The following is a 13,844-nucleotide window of genomic DNA, read 5'->3' as shown; positions in this document are numbered from 1 at the left end:
TGCAAAAACTTTGAGTACAGCATTTTGTTGACTCCCTAATCAGCCAACACATTTAAGCAACACTATGCCCATACACAAAAATAATGCCTTTAATGAATCAGATTGCTCATTATGATGCTGATTACATTACTACAATGTGCTTTCTGCAGCTGTACAGTTTTAGTGAAGACAGATCTGGATTTGCGTGCACATATCATGAGCAGCTTTGCATTTACATGCACTTACATGTGATGTTCAACTAGGATTTTAATGTTCGGAGCATGCATTCTTAAAAAGTCTGCCTGCCACGTTTCAAAAAAAAAAAAAAAAAAAAACGATAATAATAATCTATTGACATCATGTTAAATCACTCCCTTCTGTTATAAATAACCAAGTGCTGAGTCTTGACCAACATACTATTAGTACTGGTACATTCAAATACAAACCAGACATCTGTGTGAGCATGCCAATTTGTACTTCTACAGAACAGTGCAAAACACAAAATTCATTCCTGAGACTAGTCAGCAATTAGTCCCTTCATAGCCCAAGTGTCACATTTTGCTTTCCTTGTCATTTAGTGAATAATACAACAGGAAATAAAAAATATGTGATATATCTACAGCAAGATGTATTGTGATTCATCAGTATCGGCAACACAAGACACATGGACATAGAACATGTGCTCATTTGGTCAAAGAAAAAAAACCAATATGGCATTCAGTGGAATTTCTTTTAGCTGCACATATTTTAAATGCTTGGTTCTGAAAACCTGAAACATGAGTACTACAGTGCTAATAGAAATTTAAGAGCTTTTTATACAGATTTGTACAACATGACGACCCTTTTCAGTTCATTCCCTCTGTCAAAGGCTGTCACGCAGGAGTAAAGATGAGGTCCTTTGCTTGGATGCTTTTGAAACAAAAAGTCAAGTGCAAAATAAAAGGCTTTCCATTTCTTAAACGTTTTCGATGTTGTTGTGGTGTATTGTCAAGTGCTTGATTAAACGGAGCGAGTCTCCACCTCGATCTTCTCCTCTGATTGCGACGACTCTACTTCCTGGTGGCTGATGTTCGGTCGAACCGTCAGCAGCGGACCACCGCCGTAGATGGAGTGGAGGAAGTTCCACGTTTCCTCAGAGATCTGTCCTGAATCTGCTCCTGTAGGGTCGGTGCAATCACAAACGTATACATCGTAAACGTCAGCAACGGGAAAAACAGCTCTACAGTCCACAGCATCTCTGCAAGACTTGTTTGATGCTTTTTAAAAATCCATAATAAAATATTCAGACATACATTTCCTACTAAAGCAGAAGAAACAGAATTACAACTTAAAAACCTTGCTTGTACCTTGTTTGAGTGTTAAATGGCCGTTCTTGTTTACTGTTATCTTTGAATTGTCGATAGGTCCCGGTGGGTCTTGAAAAAGACGAAGAAAAGAAAATTAGTTGTGAAATTACATACATCAGTAACCGAGTTATATTCTCATATCCTAACTGTATCAAAGAGCAATGATGTTAAAATGTCAAATGCTTTTGTCACACTACAAAAAAGCAATATCTGCTCCCCATTCGCTACAGAGAGAAGACAAATATTAGAGGAGCAGAAGTCAAGAGAAAGAAAAAAAAAAAAGACAATTTACAGGCGTGCCAGATGCAAGCTGTTATAAATAGATGTGACAATACAAAGTAGGGGAAGCAAAAAGAAAAAAATATGAGGACAAGTGGAACACCAATGAAATGCATTTTGACGCTTCATTTTGCTGGAGCAGGATAGAAACCCGACTCGGGGGACTAAAGCGAATTCTTTGAAGAAAAATCAAAAGAAGGAACAGGGACTCCACAGTTTCTTTTGAAAATGAGCTGTTTGTAATAACCTGAGAATTTTGATTTTCTATAGGGAAAAAAAAGAAAAAAAATCTATTTGCCTTTTTTCCCCCCCATACGTCGATGAAAATGTATAGACTGGCAGTTTGTTCCAGAAACTCGGTCTCTCCATGATAAATCGCATGGAAAACATTTAACCTTTTTAATCAGACATTTAAACAGGACTAGGGGGTGGGGTGGGGGAATGGAAAGGCAAGACCTCTGTCCAATTACCATTGTCTTTTCCTTTGACAAAGCCCTCCCACTCACGAAACCACTGCATGCTGATGCAGTATATGACCACTGGAGACTCCTCCTCCTGGAACGCCTTGTTCAGCTACAGAGGGAGCAGAAGGACCCGGAGAGAGGAAGAGAGGAAGTGGGGGTGGAGTGAGAGGTAGAGACAAGAGGGAGGACGCAAAGGGGTGGGGAGGGGAAAGAGGAGGGGTAAGTGGGATGGGATAGGGGACAAAAAAGGAAAAAAGTAAGGATGAAAGGATTGAGAGGAAATGGAAAACCAAATCAATTCTCTCTGCTAGTTACTCCAATTAGAAGACAATCTTAAAACCACACTGCACCAGTTCTGTCTCTCTTGGAAAAAGAAAAAAAATGACACATTCCTTGTTCTTCCTTTTTAGCTCAGTCTTACACACACACAGTTATCTCTCTTCTGAGCAGCTATTGTGTGAGTGGGCACACCGAGCAGGCAATAACAGCTGCATCTGTCCCAATGCATTAATGATAAGGCTTTCATCCGGCTTGCACCTCTCATCTCCTGCCGGGGCGAACAGCATCAACACATGCAGCCTATCAACTGGCTAAATAGACTGAAGAAAAGGGGCCTATACACACCTGTGAGTCCTGGCTGCACTGACACACCATGTATTAAAACACACACACACACACACACACAAACCAATTTTTAACTATCTAAATAAAGCCGCTGCTTGGACGGCTTTTCAGGTGAGGTGAGGAGTGGGTGGGTGCTTACCCTGACAAACATGTCCAGCTCTTGCTTACGCCTTTTCTCCAGCTTTTCTATCTCAGTCTGGCACGTGTGGCAGACATACAGGTGGTTGACAGCCGGTCCCCCTCCGTACCTGCGGGAAACAGTACATACAAGCTCACACGTTACTTCAGCCAAAGGAATCGCTGGATCTGAAGATGCTTAAAGCCTCCAGCCAGTCTGAAAGCGGCCGTGTCGACTGCGTGTACCTGCTGTAAAGGTGATCCCACACGTTCTGTGGCAGCATCACTACCAGGTCATCGATGAATGTGGCTTTGTTGGGCGGCACACCTGATGAAACGCAATGAAACAGCAGTCAGACGCTCGCAGTGTAACATTTTATTTTACATGAAATGCAACAGCTCGCATGGTTACAGATCAGTGGTGAGCTAAACAGGGCAAGAAGCTCAACTATGCACAACTCTGTCAAATTCGCTGCTCAAACTGTGCTACCCCTATCATTAGATATTCTTCAGTTTCTCCTTTTTTCAGACCCCCAGAGCCTGTTATTAAAACTCCTTCCCAAACTGCATGTCTAAATTCCCCGCAGGGTGCGAGACTATGAAAAAGATGATTTTTTTAGATCTCCACAAAGTTGTTTGTTTCGCTCCAATTTTTGGCTTTTTCTTGAAAAACACTTCAGATGTATTTATTACAGCCTGTGAAAACCCACTGTTTAATGTCAATTATAGCTCCAGATGGAGCTTTGATTTATTGTATTAATTAGGGACTAAAAGAGTTTTTGAGTTTAAGAGTCTAAAAATCAGGATACGGTGGCAACTCATTCCTAAATTTCCAGATTTGTAAAATCACCTCTCCCTTTTGATCCAACTATTAAAAACCAAATAGGCTGAATAAGCCTGTAAGGAGCTTTATTATTTATTACACTTAAAGGTTATAGGGTCTCATTTCCTTCTCCTTTAAGCTAGGTTACACAAATAATTTATACAGCAAAGCTGACCTGGGTTAATTAAATGTTTGTTGACTTTTAGTAAGTCCTTTTAAAACAACAAGATCAAGAAGGAAGTGGGAGTAGGAAGAAATAACAACCCTTCCATGTCGCTGCAATAAAGCTCTTTGAATTCATTTGTCAGCTTAAGTTCATCTTGACATGTGAGAAAGATATGAGCAGCAGCTTCCCCTAGACTGAAAATCTACACTGCTGCTCCCCCAACCCTCTTGAATATTTCATTGGCCCTTGTCTTATTGATTTATAATAGACAAAATTTAATTAAGAACCTCTAATCTTAAAAGGCAAACAACAAGGGCTTGCAGTAGGACCCTGCAGATACTGAAGAATGTGGGGGGAAAAAAGTGAACATGCAGAAAAGCACTGAAATTTTGATGCAACGTGAAAGCCGAGATAAGATAATGAACCAAATAATGAAAAGTGACGTGTGAACCCTAAATAAATCTAAAATGATCTTAATTACTCAGTGTACCAGGTAATTAAATTCTTTAAATTCACTTCTTTAATCTAAGATACTTTGACTTCAATGAACAATTCAAAGAAAAATTAGTGTGTTTTTTTTAATGCCTGCACCAGCACCATTTTACAGCTGTTTATTTCAAAAAGTCCTCATGGGAAAACATGCAGCCAGAGCTTCTTGATGGAGGCTTAGTGTGTTTTTCATGGCACACTTGAACAGGAAAGTGAAAATAAGCTGTGATGTTTTTGGCTTTGCACACAAAATAAAACAACTGGCTGCACTGCCACAAAGCAATCATGGTTTCACTGCACTGATATTATCTATGCTTATGTACCTGACTAGCCAGTTATTATGTGCTTAGGTGCTGGTGACTACCAAGCAGGAGGGAGAAAGCTGTAGGTGCTTATTTACAGTGTGTAAACACATTCTCTGTTCTGCACAAATTATTTTTCAGTTACGTCACTTCCATTCGCATGAACCCTTTTAGGACTTTTTTCCTTTCTCTGCTAAAAACAGAATGAAGGATCATCTTCACAAAGAGAAGAAACCCCTCCCCCCTCTTCTGAAGTTGGAAATGCCTTTGTCAGAATCAGAAATCCAGAGCGAGAACAAAAGCCAAAGCTGTGTCAAAGTCAAAGCGAAAAGTCTTGCACAAAGCAGACACAGGGCGAGGAAAAGGACAATTTGACCTCCGAGTGGCTTCAGCAGGAGAACGGACATTTTCATACGCACCTCCATGCAAACACAGGAAGTCATCATTGGAAATGGGCCCTGGCTCGGCGAACGTCTTGAACTTGTTAAGCCACTGGCGGGAGATGTAGAACTGCAGAAGGCTGGGCTCCATCATGTTGAATAAGCCCGACACCCTCCTACGTTCTTTCACTGCATCCTCATTGCTCTTTCTGGGACAGAAACAGATCAAATATTAATCAGTATTTTAGATGAATAAGCAAAAGTACGATCCAATTTTTAATAGCTGAGCAGCGTAGTGAATTTTAAAATGCTACAGAGATAAATGAGAGCTTGTTGTTACATTTGTTCAGGTAGGAGTTATAGAAGTACAGTGTGCTAGGCTTACTTATAAAAGAGCACGTAAGCTTCAGCATTCTGGACACAGGCTTCAGACACCTCAGTCACACTTTGGTCGTCAAATTCATACCACAGATTGTTCACATCATTCCTGCAATAGGCTATGTAGTGGCCATCTGGGAGAAGACAGGGGGATGTGTTAGAGCAGCATTCACAAATCTATCAAGTAAGTGTGAATTTTATTTCCAGGGGAATGAATGCAGGACACTCGTATGTGCCAAATGGTGGCAGCTGCCCTGGTCTCATGCAGAAAAGGGAGTGACTGCGCCCACTCACTGCTGGCAGTGCCGTGATGACAGATGACTGACAGCAGGTCGTAGCTGGTGGTCTGGGCGGAGCTGTCTTTGGCCAAGAAAGGCTGCAAGTCCAGGCCCTCGAGGGGGAATGACACATGGGTGCTTATCTTGGTGGAGAACATCAGTTCGTGTCTAAAGCGCTTCAAGTGAATACACAGGATCTGAAGCAGGAGAATGAAAACATTTCTCATTTCAGAAGCTTGGCATTTGAAGAAAATCTGGATAAATATTTGGATTTCTTCATCATATAAATATCTAGAAATGTCAGTTTACCTCTGGCAAACTTTGCATTTTACAAAATTTGACTCCATTTCGTAATCTATGAGGGTGGAGGGAAAAAAAGATCAATGAGAGGAGCAGTCATTGCAGGTGCAGTCCATTTAGATCTCATTTTAGTTAATGTGCAATAAATTACTCACTTCTTGCATTTTTCACAACTGTACATGTTATCTCCTAAGGGAAAAAATTAAAAACACAAAACAAACAATTATTGAGACATCATTCTTGATGTTTATACTGGCACAACATATTTTTCCACCCACCCGCTTACCCTTTAGCTCATCTCTGGCAAAGAAAGCTGCAAGGCAGTCTTGTAGTGTAACCACTGGACCCCAGAACCAACTAACAGGAGAAACAAACACAGAAGGAGGTGAATTTTACACAAAAACAGAAAGCAGCTACTGACTGCTGCCTGATGTAAAAATAAATTTAAAAAAAATACAGCATATGGGTTATAGACACACCTCTTGATGTACTCCATGACAAATGCTATCCACCCCTGTGGTGCATAAGCTTCCCCACAGGAGCCAGCTTTTACCAGGGAGGTTTGGTGGGTGGATGAGTGGAGCTTGGCTAGGTCTTCCTTCCCTGGAATGGGCAACGAGATATCCTGGAAGTTCTCCAGGGTCACAGACACCTGACGGCCACAGAAGGTAGAAGCGTAATGTGTTTTTTTGCTTTTTTGTTTGTTTGTGTTTTTTGTTTTGTTTTTTTACAAGGATTTGTCAGGAGCTGTCACTTTGCAGCATTATCCTTAAGGCAAAAATGTCACTGTGATCACAGATAATCTTTCCTCCCATCATCAGAATGGCATTTTTTCTACCTACACCTCTGTTGCTGCTCAACATCTCAGCATTTTCATTACCATTTCAATCGGATCTAACAAAAAGACAACCAAAAGCACTAACCCGATCACAGGTGAGGCACTGTACTGAGCTGACAATGGTTCCGTCGAACACGTCTGAGATGATGCTGCGATATTTCTTCTGGCGCTTGTTCTTTGGCGGAGAGAATGTGGTCACTGCTGTGGGAAAGCAGACAGAGGCAGAGAAATTTGAGAATACAGTACAGTATGTCTCACACAAGAGTCAGCAAGGATAGTTTTGGGATACTGTTACCTTGCTAACCTCTTTATATTTACAGTTCTTATTCTGGGTATGACTGCCTCTCATAATGGAGATGAACTCGCTGCCGCTAAACAAAGTTTAATACCTTTCTTGTGTGCCGGGTTCAAACTGGGCCAGCCAGAGGCAGCTTTGGGTGGACTGCTGGACATTTTGGGAATGTGCCCCTCCATGGGGACTGGACTTTGTGGTCTTGTGGTGTTTGACATTTGGATATCTGGAAAGCAATCTGAAGGAGAAAAGACCAAGGTTTAGAGACTCTTAAGGTCATAAATTTAGCCGTGAATATCATAATGTCATCACGTGAAATATGAGCCACTATATCTCATGTTTTTACCTGACGCTCTGCCTTGAACCTTGATGGCTCCCTGGCTGCTAATAATAGGCGTGGTCTCTGTAGTGGTATCAACATCTTTGTCGATGTCCACTCCAGTGCTTCCACCCGTAATGCCATTAGTCCCGGAGCGATACAGGTCATTAATCATGTTCTTCTCCTTCTGCCACTCCCTATTGGCCTGAATCTCATCTTGCTCGGGAATCAGCATCTCTGCTTCGTTGGTGTCATCTATCAACGCATTCCCACCCTGCACTTCATTTTCGGCCCTCTCGCTGCTACCGCAGGACTCGCATGACTGGAAGTCGTTGTCCGACTGGCTATGGTTGTCCTCCTCGGGACTGTCGTCCATTGCGATGCCGTGGGACTGGTCGCAGGGCTCGGGTAGCTGCTCCTTCAGCTCTTCATGAAGCTGATCCATTAAGCAGCGCAGAAACTCCTGGGAATCCTACGGTGGAGTTAAACACAAAATATTAGCAGAGCAAGATATTTATTCTACTGTCTTGGTTACCTTAGCATGTGGAAAACTCACCATTTATTCCTCCAATATAATACTGAGTTTGACAGGCAAAGTGAAGCACATCTTCCAAATTACATAAAACAACCACTTCACCTCCGTGTTTGTCCCAATTCTGATCACAACATCTGAAACCAAATGCTCATGAATGTGTAATCAAAGTTAATGAACCTCAGACATCCAATCTCCCTCTTCAAGCCAAATGAACTCTCCTCTCACAGGAGCTGGGGAATGTTAACTTCATTCAGAGCGATGTTTAATCCAAGTCTGTGCAGCCCAGCGTGGCGTGACAAATGAATATTCTTCAGCTAAAACCTCTGAACAAACAGTGGCCAGCCAAGAGGAAACAGGCCTCTTTTATCAATTCACCATTCAGGCTTATAAATCCCTTATTTACAGACACCAGCCAAAGACACAAAGTGCTTCAATTTAACTTCTCTGAAAAAAACTTTATGTCTGTAATGCACAAAACTTTGCTTTCAAGTGCCAAATGGAATCAAATCAAGCAATTTACCTTTAGACCAGATGTGTGGCTTTGTGTGTGTGTCTGTGTGTGTGTGTGTGTGTGTTAGTGAGAGTGTGTGTGTGAGAGAGAGAGAGAGAAAGTGAATGTTAGTGACTGAAAAGGCAGAGGATTCAGTTTAGCTGAGTGAGTGCTATGAGCTGGAAAAAATGTGATTTCTGTAAAGGAAGGAGGGAAAGGGAAATAAGAGAGATATAAGATCTGGGGCATCTTAATAATCTGGGGTTAGACTAATAATAACCCCAGCTCAGCACAAAAACAATAAAATAATCAAAAAGAAAAAGAGATTAATAATAGGCCTATCACATTATTATAAAAGCAAATCATCTTTCATCATATTTCACACAGATATTATTGTTTCGTACAACACAGTCCTTGCATCATATCACCTGTCGACTTTATGACAAATGAAAGACTCCAATATGCTGTTTGACTCTAGAAAAAGGCTCAATGTGTGACAAGTGTCCCCATGTTTTTTGTTTTGTTTTTTGCAGTAATGAAAACATTGCACATTCATTTCATCATCTGGGATGACCCACCTGCTGAGCGTATCCTCTAAACATGGGGTTTATGGCTTTGATCCCCTGGAACAAGTTGGTTGGGACCACATAGGAAGGTCTGCAATGTGAGAAAACACAGCCTGATTTAAAGAAGTACTTTTTTTTTGTAGGGGTCACATGTAGTGTTGAGTGTGAAATTAGAAACAGCAAAACTGCTCTCATGTGATAGACTGTATATAAAAGATGGACATAATCAGCATGATTTTATCCATTGTTTTGCAAAGTATTTGAAGTTTGAAACATTTTTGCCGTCGCCATCTCAGCTGTGACAACAACAGAGGGCTGGATCCAACTGAATGGCTTCGTGTTGGTCCTATGAGTAATTTTGCAGAATATGACTGTTGTAGCAGTGTACTGCCACCAGGGGAAAATAGATAAAAGAAACATTGTTGCTCAAAGTCATATTAAGCAAAGAATTTCTTTGTAATGAAGTGAAAATGAGTCTAAAAACAACAAACTGTCTTTAACAGCCAACACAGTAGTTTCGTTCCATTATTTCTACTGTGTTTCCTGATTAGGTGATTTTTTTTCAACCAGTCAGCAATCATCATCAACATCAGGCTGCATGCTGTCATACCAAAATCCAAAAAGAATTGAGCCTAAAGTTTAGAGACACTGCATGCTGATATGACAGTGACTTGTCAATCACAAGCTAGGTCTGTCTAAAAGTGCTCCAAGCCTTTTTGTCCATTTTGACTTAAATGAGGAGAATAATTTACAATACACATAACATTTTGTATTCATTAAAACTCAAAATTTGTAAGAGACCATAAATTAATGGATCAACTGGGAAGTAAGGTCATTTTTCCACACATTTTAAGTGCTGTAACGAGATTAATGCTGACAGCACTAATTTTTTTATAATCAAACTTTTTTTAAAAATTCATACAAGTTGCCCCCTGCTGGCCACTGGAAATAATGCAGGACTTCCGGGTCTGAAAAGTGAGCTGCATCCATCTTTTATATACATTCTATGCGTCATTTTCTAAACATCTTACTATTCGACTGGGGTGGTAATGAAAGCGACCCCTGAATTCCAACTGTGGCATGGAGGCATGTTAATATTCATTCTTCAGTCATGTAAATAACCAAATACCTGTTCTTGTGCCACAGGTCTGACACCAGCTTCTGGTAGCTTTTGCAGAGAGCGGGCTTCTTGTCTGTCCTCACCAGGCCGCCACATTCTAGAAAAAACTGTGTCAGGGGTGGGCTGCAAAAGGAGGGGGACAAAAAAAAAAAAAAAAAAGGATGAATATATCACATGCAGGAATAAACAAACCTTTACCAAATACTGTCCTTCAGCAAAACAGTTTGTCATTGGTTGTCATTACTGAAGACTGGAGTGAAGTGTGTAATTTGAAAAAACAGAATGTAACCATCAACTTTGACACAGGCAGAAAAACAGAGCAAAGAACAATACTGCATTATTATAATATGTAGCACTTGTAAAAAGCTTTTTTGATACCTTAGTATTATCATACTACTCAAGGTTAAACGTGTGTTTTCCATTAGACTCTAAGATTAAACAATATTATAAAGAACAGAGATCCAGAGAGGTTTCATTCTGGCACATCTACATAATGTTGCCTTCACTTTATTTTTTATTCATTTCATTTAAATTCATACTTCAGTCATTGAGTGATATCACAAATTCCCAGAGGTTTTGTCTCATGTGAGAAACCGACTCACACAGCTGAGAGTTGAAGGACATCAGACTGGCTGAAAAGAGAAACAGCTGAGGGGATTTTACTTGACGAACACAGAATGGACGGGAATTTGCACGAAAGAGACAAACTACAGGATGAATAAGGCATGGAGTGTTCCCTTCCCTTGGCAAGAGAAAAGTCCTTAGAACTGCATAATGACCCGAAAGTAACTAAGGAACGCTACGCTCACACAAACAGACATCAAAGTGAAGTTTCAGGAAAAGGTCCCTCCTTCTGCAGCTGTGTGAGTCAGTTCTTCCTATTTTTGGAATGTGATTTAGATTGCAAATTTTGACCCACATCTTTTCCCATTTTTACTTATATCCAGACACAGGATCATCCATTTAATTTAAACATTTACTGGCCCGTGGGTAGATGGTATTAGAAAGAAAGAAGGGGTTTGCTGTGCTCTGTTGTTCCATGAAAAATAAAAGCAATAAGACAGCCTCGAGGTTTGTTGCAGAGCTCTAATTTAAGTGACCACCGCAAATAAGCCAAACATGAGCAGTGAATCACACAGATTGGCACTTCAATAAACAATAAAAGATGAGGCACACTGGAAGAAAAACAGTAAAAGAAAGAGGTAAAAAAAAAAAAAAAAGAAGAAGAAGAAGAAGAAGAAAGAAATGGTGGGAAAGGAGCAAGAAAAACATGAGGAGAAGCAACAGAAGAGTTGTGGGGGGGTAGAAGAGTTGGTGTTCATCTGTAAGAGAAGACCCTACAGGGAACTACAAAAGGCCATTTCTGTCATCTCAAATGGTGCACTGCAGCAATTTTCACTCAGCCGTCACTCTCCCAAATGAGCACAGCCGCGGTTGTTTCTCACAGTCAATAAGAGCCAGTGAGACGGTGAATAAAACAGCAAATGGCTATTGAATAGGTGCGTTAACAGTGTGAGAAATGAGAGGAAAGTCAGACGAAGAAAAAGCTGTCTGCGCAGGAACAGTGGGATAGACAGGTAGACGCAGGGACAGAAGGTGGATAAACAGCGGTCTCACCAGTTGGACAGGGCCTGGAGGGCAGCGTTCATGTAGCAGGTGTTGCCTATATTCTTCAGTCCTGTCAGGCCTGACGGAGACAGAGCACACCGGGGAAATTAAAGCAAGCCTTTCATCAACTCCTCGTAAATTTTAATGGCAGACAGAAAGTGTCTACATTTTCACAAGACCCGTTTCATTTCTGAGATTAATATTTTACAGCAGGGGCAGAAAAAGTGCCTGCCTAGTGTATTTTAGACACAGCTGCTGTGGCCTGTGGTCTCCACCCCATTACACAGCTCATATTAATGGATTTTATCGCTCCTACTACAATTCATTGTCTTATTTCTGTTTGGGGTATAATAACAATGGTCTAAGTTTTAGAACTTCATTTGCCATAATGTTTTGGGGAATGCAAGCGAGAACCTATGTTTCTATTTATTCTGAGTCATGCCTTCATGAGTTTTGTTGCACAGCCACTGCACAAACCACAGTAAACAAGGTCCCAGCATGCACTTGTCCCTTTCACCTTGTGAAACCATGGTCACAGGGGATAAAATGTAAAAAAAGGGATGTGCTTCATTACCCAAATGTTGCACCCTATAACAGCTGATTTCCTGAGTATAAACAAAAAAACAACACTTTTGACAAACCCACCAAACAAACGAATGTCCACTGTTACACACCAACATTCAACATGGAAGCTTCTGGGATGACAATCCCTCCCATCCACAGGGCACGAGGCAGTCACTGAATGGTTTAATCAGTATGAAAATTATGTCTGATGGACAGCCACCAGAACTTGACCTAATTAAACACCTCAGAAATATGTGGGTCCAGTGCCTTCATCAAAACACCAAATGAGGGAACATGCTGTGCTGAATTGTGTCCATTCCTGCTGTAGTGGTCCAGAAGTGTGTTTTCCTTTTATAAATATGTCGCCCACATATACGACCAGCCTGTTCTGCAGAGCACATTAGTTTTCAAAGCGTATTCACTCTGCCTCCTAATCATATGATCTGCATGTGTGACAAAAATATCTGTGAAGCAGTGACTTGTGCCAGTGCCCGAGCTGCACCACATGAGGCGCAACATAACATATGTCATTTGGTGGAGCCTGTGTGCAAACATTACTTCCACGATGACTTCGGTGGGACAGAGCTGACAGGAACCCACTGAGCTGCACTGCCACTCATAGTCCTGCTTAGCGGCATTGTGCAGTTTACCACAGTTTTTGGCACCGCACGTCATCCTAATTTACCCTCATCTGCAGATTCACAGCTGCGAGTAAATCATTGTTAGTTGACTTTGTTTGTCTTTTAATATAGGTTTCATATGACTAAGAGGGGGCGCCTAGGCAACACATTAGCTGGCTTTTCGCAGCTCTAGTTATTTCAAGACCGTTTGGTGCATCAGAGCCGTTAAAAAGACTCATCTTATCGCAGAAATTTACTTCTCTCTTTAATTACATTCATAACATTCGCTTTGAACTAAACCACCTGCTGATTATCGAGCTCTTGCATTTGAGGTGTTCATCTTTAATTTCGTCAAACTTGGATTAAAGAGGCGATAAAACATAATTAAATTTTTGTCACCTCACTGACTTCAAAAGTATTTGATTTTAATAATTAAAAAGGTGTCTAAGGCAGCAGAGCTTCGACTTTTAATTAGAAGATTTGAATATAAAACTGCTTCACTTACGACCTTTAAGCCGTTTTCACTAATGAACACAGGACACTGTCCGTAGTTGAACTCTCTCTGCAGAAAATGTGTTTTCAGACACATGAAAACAGTCAAACGGCACACATGACATCAGCTCGCTCACAGTGCAATCACTGGACAATTGCCTGCTTCCTTCAACTGAACATTGCACAGACTTTGTACTGGGGAGCTGGCACGTTGAAGCATGTTCAGTGTTTGATCTGAGCGTGCGGGACATGTACCTCTCATATGTACCTTTGTTGGTTAATGTGAGAAACTGATTGCAAGTTTGCAAGTTTGTTGACCTTATACTTCACATTTTTGGAAAGGGCTTGACTGACTGATTTTTTTTTATTATTGTGCCACACATAAAAGCAACAATGTCAGCTCAATCAGGCTACTAGACATCATTAACCTTCACCTAGCAGTGTTTTTTTTTTGGTTTTTTTTTTTAAATATATT

The 13,844-nt window shown here is 40.9% G+C and overlaps 1 protein-coding gene across 2 annotated transcripts in view; it reads right to left on the bottom strand.

The window, feature by feature from the left end:
* Positions 1 to 73: 73 nt before the first annotated feature.
* Positions 74 to 13,844, bottom strand: part of usp33 (ubiquitin specific peptidase 33) — a 28,016-nt gene continuing 14,245 nt past the window's right edge. Inside the window, exons 7-24 of one of the 2 annotated variants that reach the window (XM_005476680.4) lie at positions 11,703 to 11,772; positions 10,095 to 10,208; positions 8,978 to 9,056; positions 7,402 to 7,846; positions 7,153 to 7,293; positions 6,849 to 6,964; positions 6,405 to 6,577; positions 6,212 to 6,282; positions 6,081 to 6,114; positions 5,935 to 5,980; positions 5,642 to 5,822; positions 5,355 to 5,481; positions 5,009 to 5,178; positions 3,056 to 3,137; positions 2,832 to 2,940; positions 2,075 to 2,177; positions 1,326 to 1,394; positions 74 to 1,136 (exon numbers count right to left, since the gene is read on the bottom strand). In XM_005476680.4, the coding sequence (XP_005476737.1) occupies positions 979 to 1,136; positions 1,326 to 1,394; positions 2,075 to 2,177; positions 2,832 to 2,940; positions 3,056 to 3,137; positions 5,009 to 5,178; positions 5,355 to 5,481; positions 5,642 to 5,822; positions 5,935 to 5,980; positions 6,081 to 6,114; positions 6,212 to 6,282; positions 6,405 to 6,577; positions 6,849 to 6,964; positions 7,153 to 7,293; positions 7,402 to 7,846; positions 8,978 to 9,056; positions 10,095 to 10,208; positions 11,703 to 11,772 (2,288 nt within the window). In that variant the 3' untranslated portion in view covers positions 74 to 978. The remainder of the gene's footprint in view (positions 1,137 to 1,325; positions 1,395 to 2,074; positions 2,178 to 2,831; positions 2,941 to 3,055; positions 3,138 to 5,008; positions 5,179 to 5,354; positions 5,482 to 5,641; positions 5,823 to 5,934; positions 5,981 to 6,080; positions 6,115 to 6,211; positions 6,283 to 6,404; positions 6,578 to 6,848; positions 6,965 to 7,152; positions 7,294 to 7,401; positions 7,847 to 8,977; positions 9,057 to 10,094; positions 10,209 to 11,702; positions 11,773 to 13,844) is intronic. The other variant, XM_005476682.4, reaches the window with a different exon arrangement.

Source organism: Oreochromis niloticus, linkage group LG18 (assembly GCF_001858045.2).
Source record: "Oreochromis niloticus isolate F11D_XX linkage group LG18, O_niloticus_UMD_NMBU, whole genome shotgun sequence".
NCBI lineage: Eukaryota > Metazoa > Chordata > Actinopteri > Cichliformes > Cichlidae > Oreochromis > Oreochromis niloticus.
Note: the sequence above shows the minus strand (reverse complement) of the source record. Positions and strands in the feature narration are given on the sequence as shown.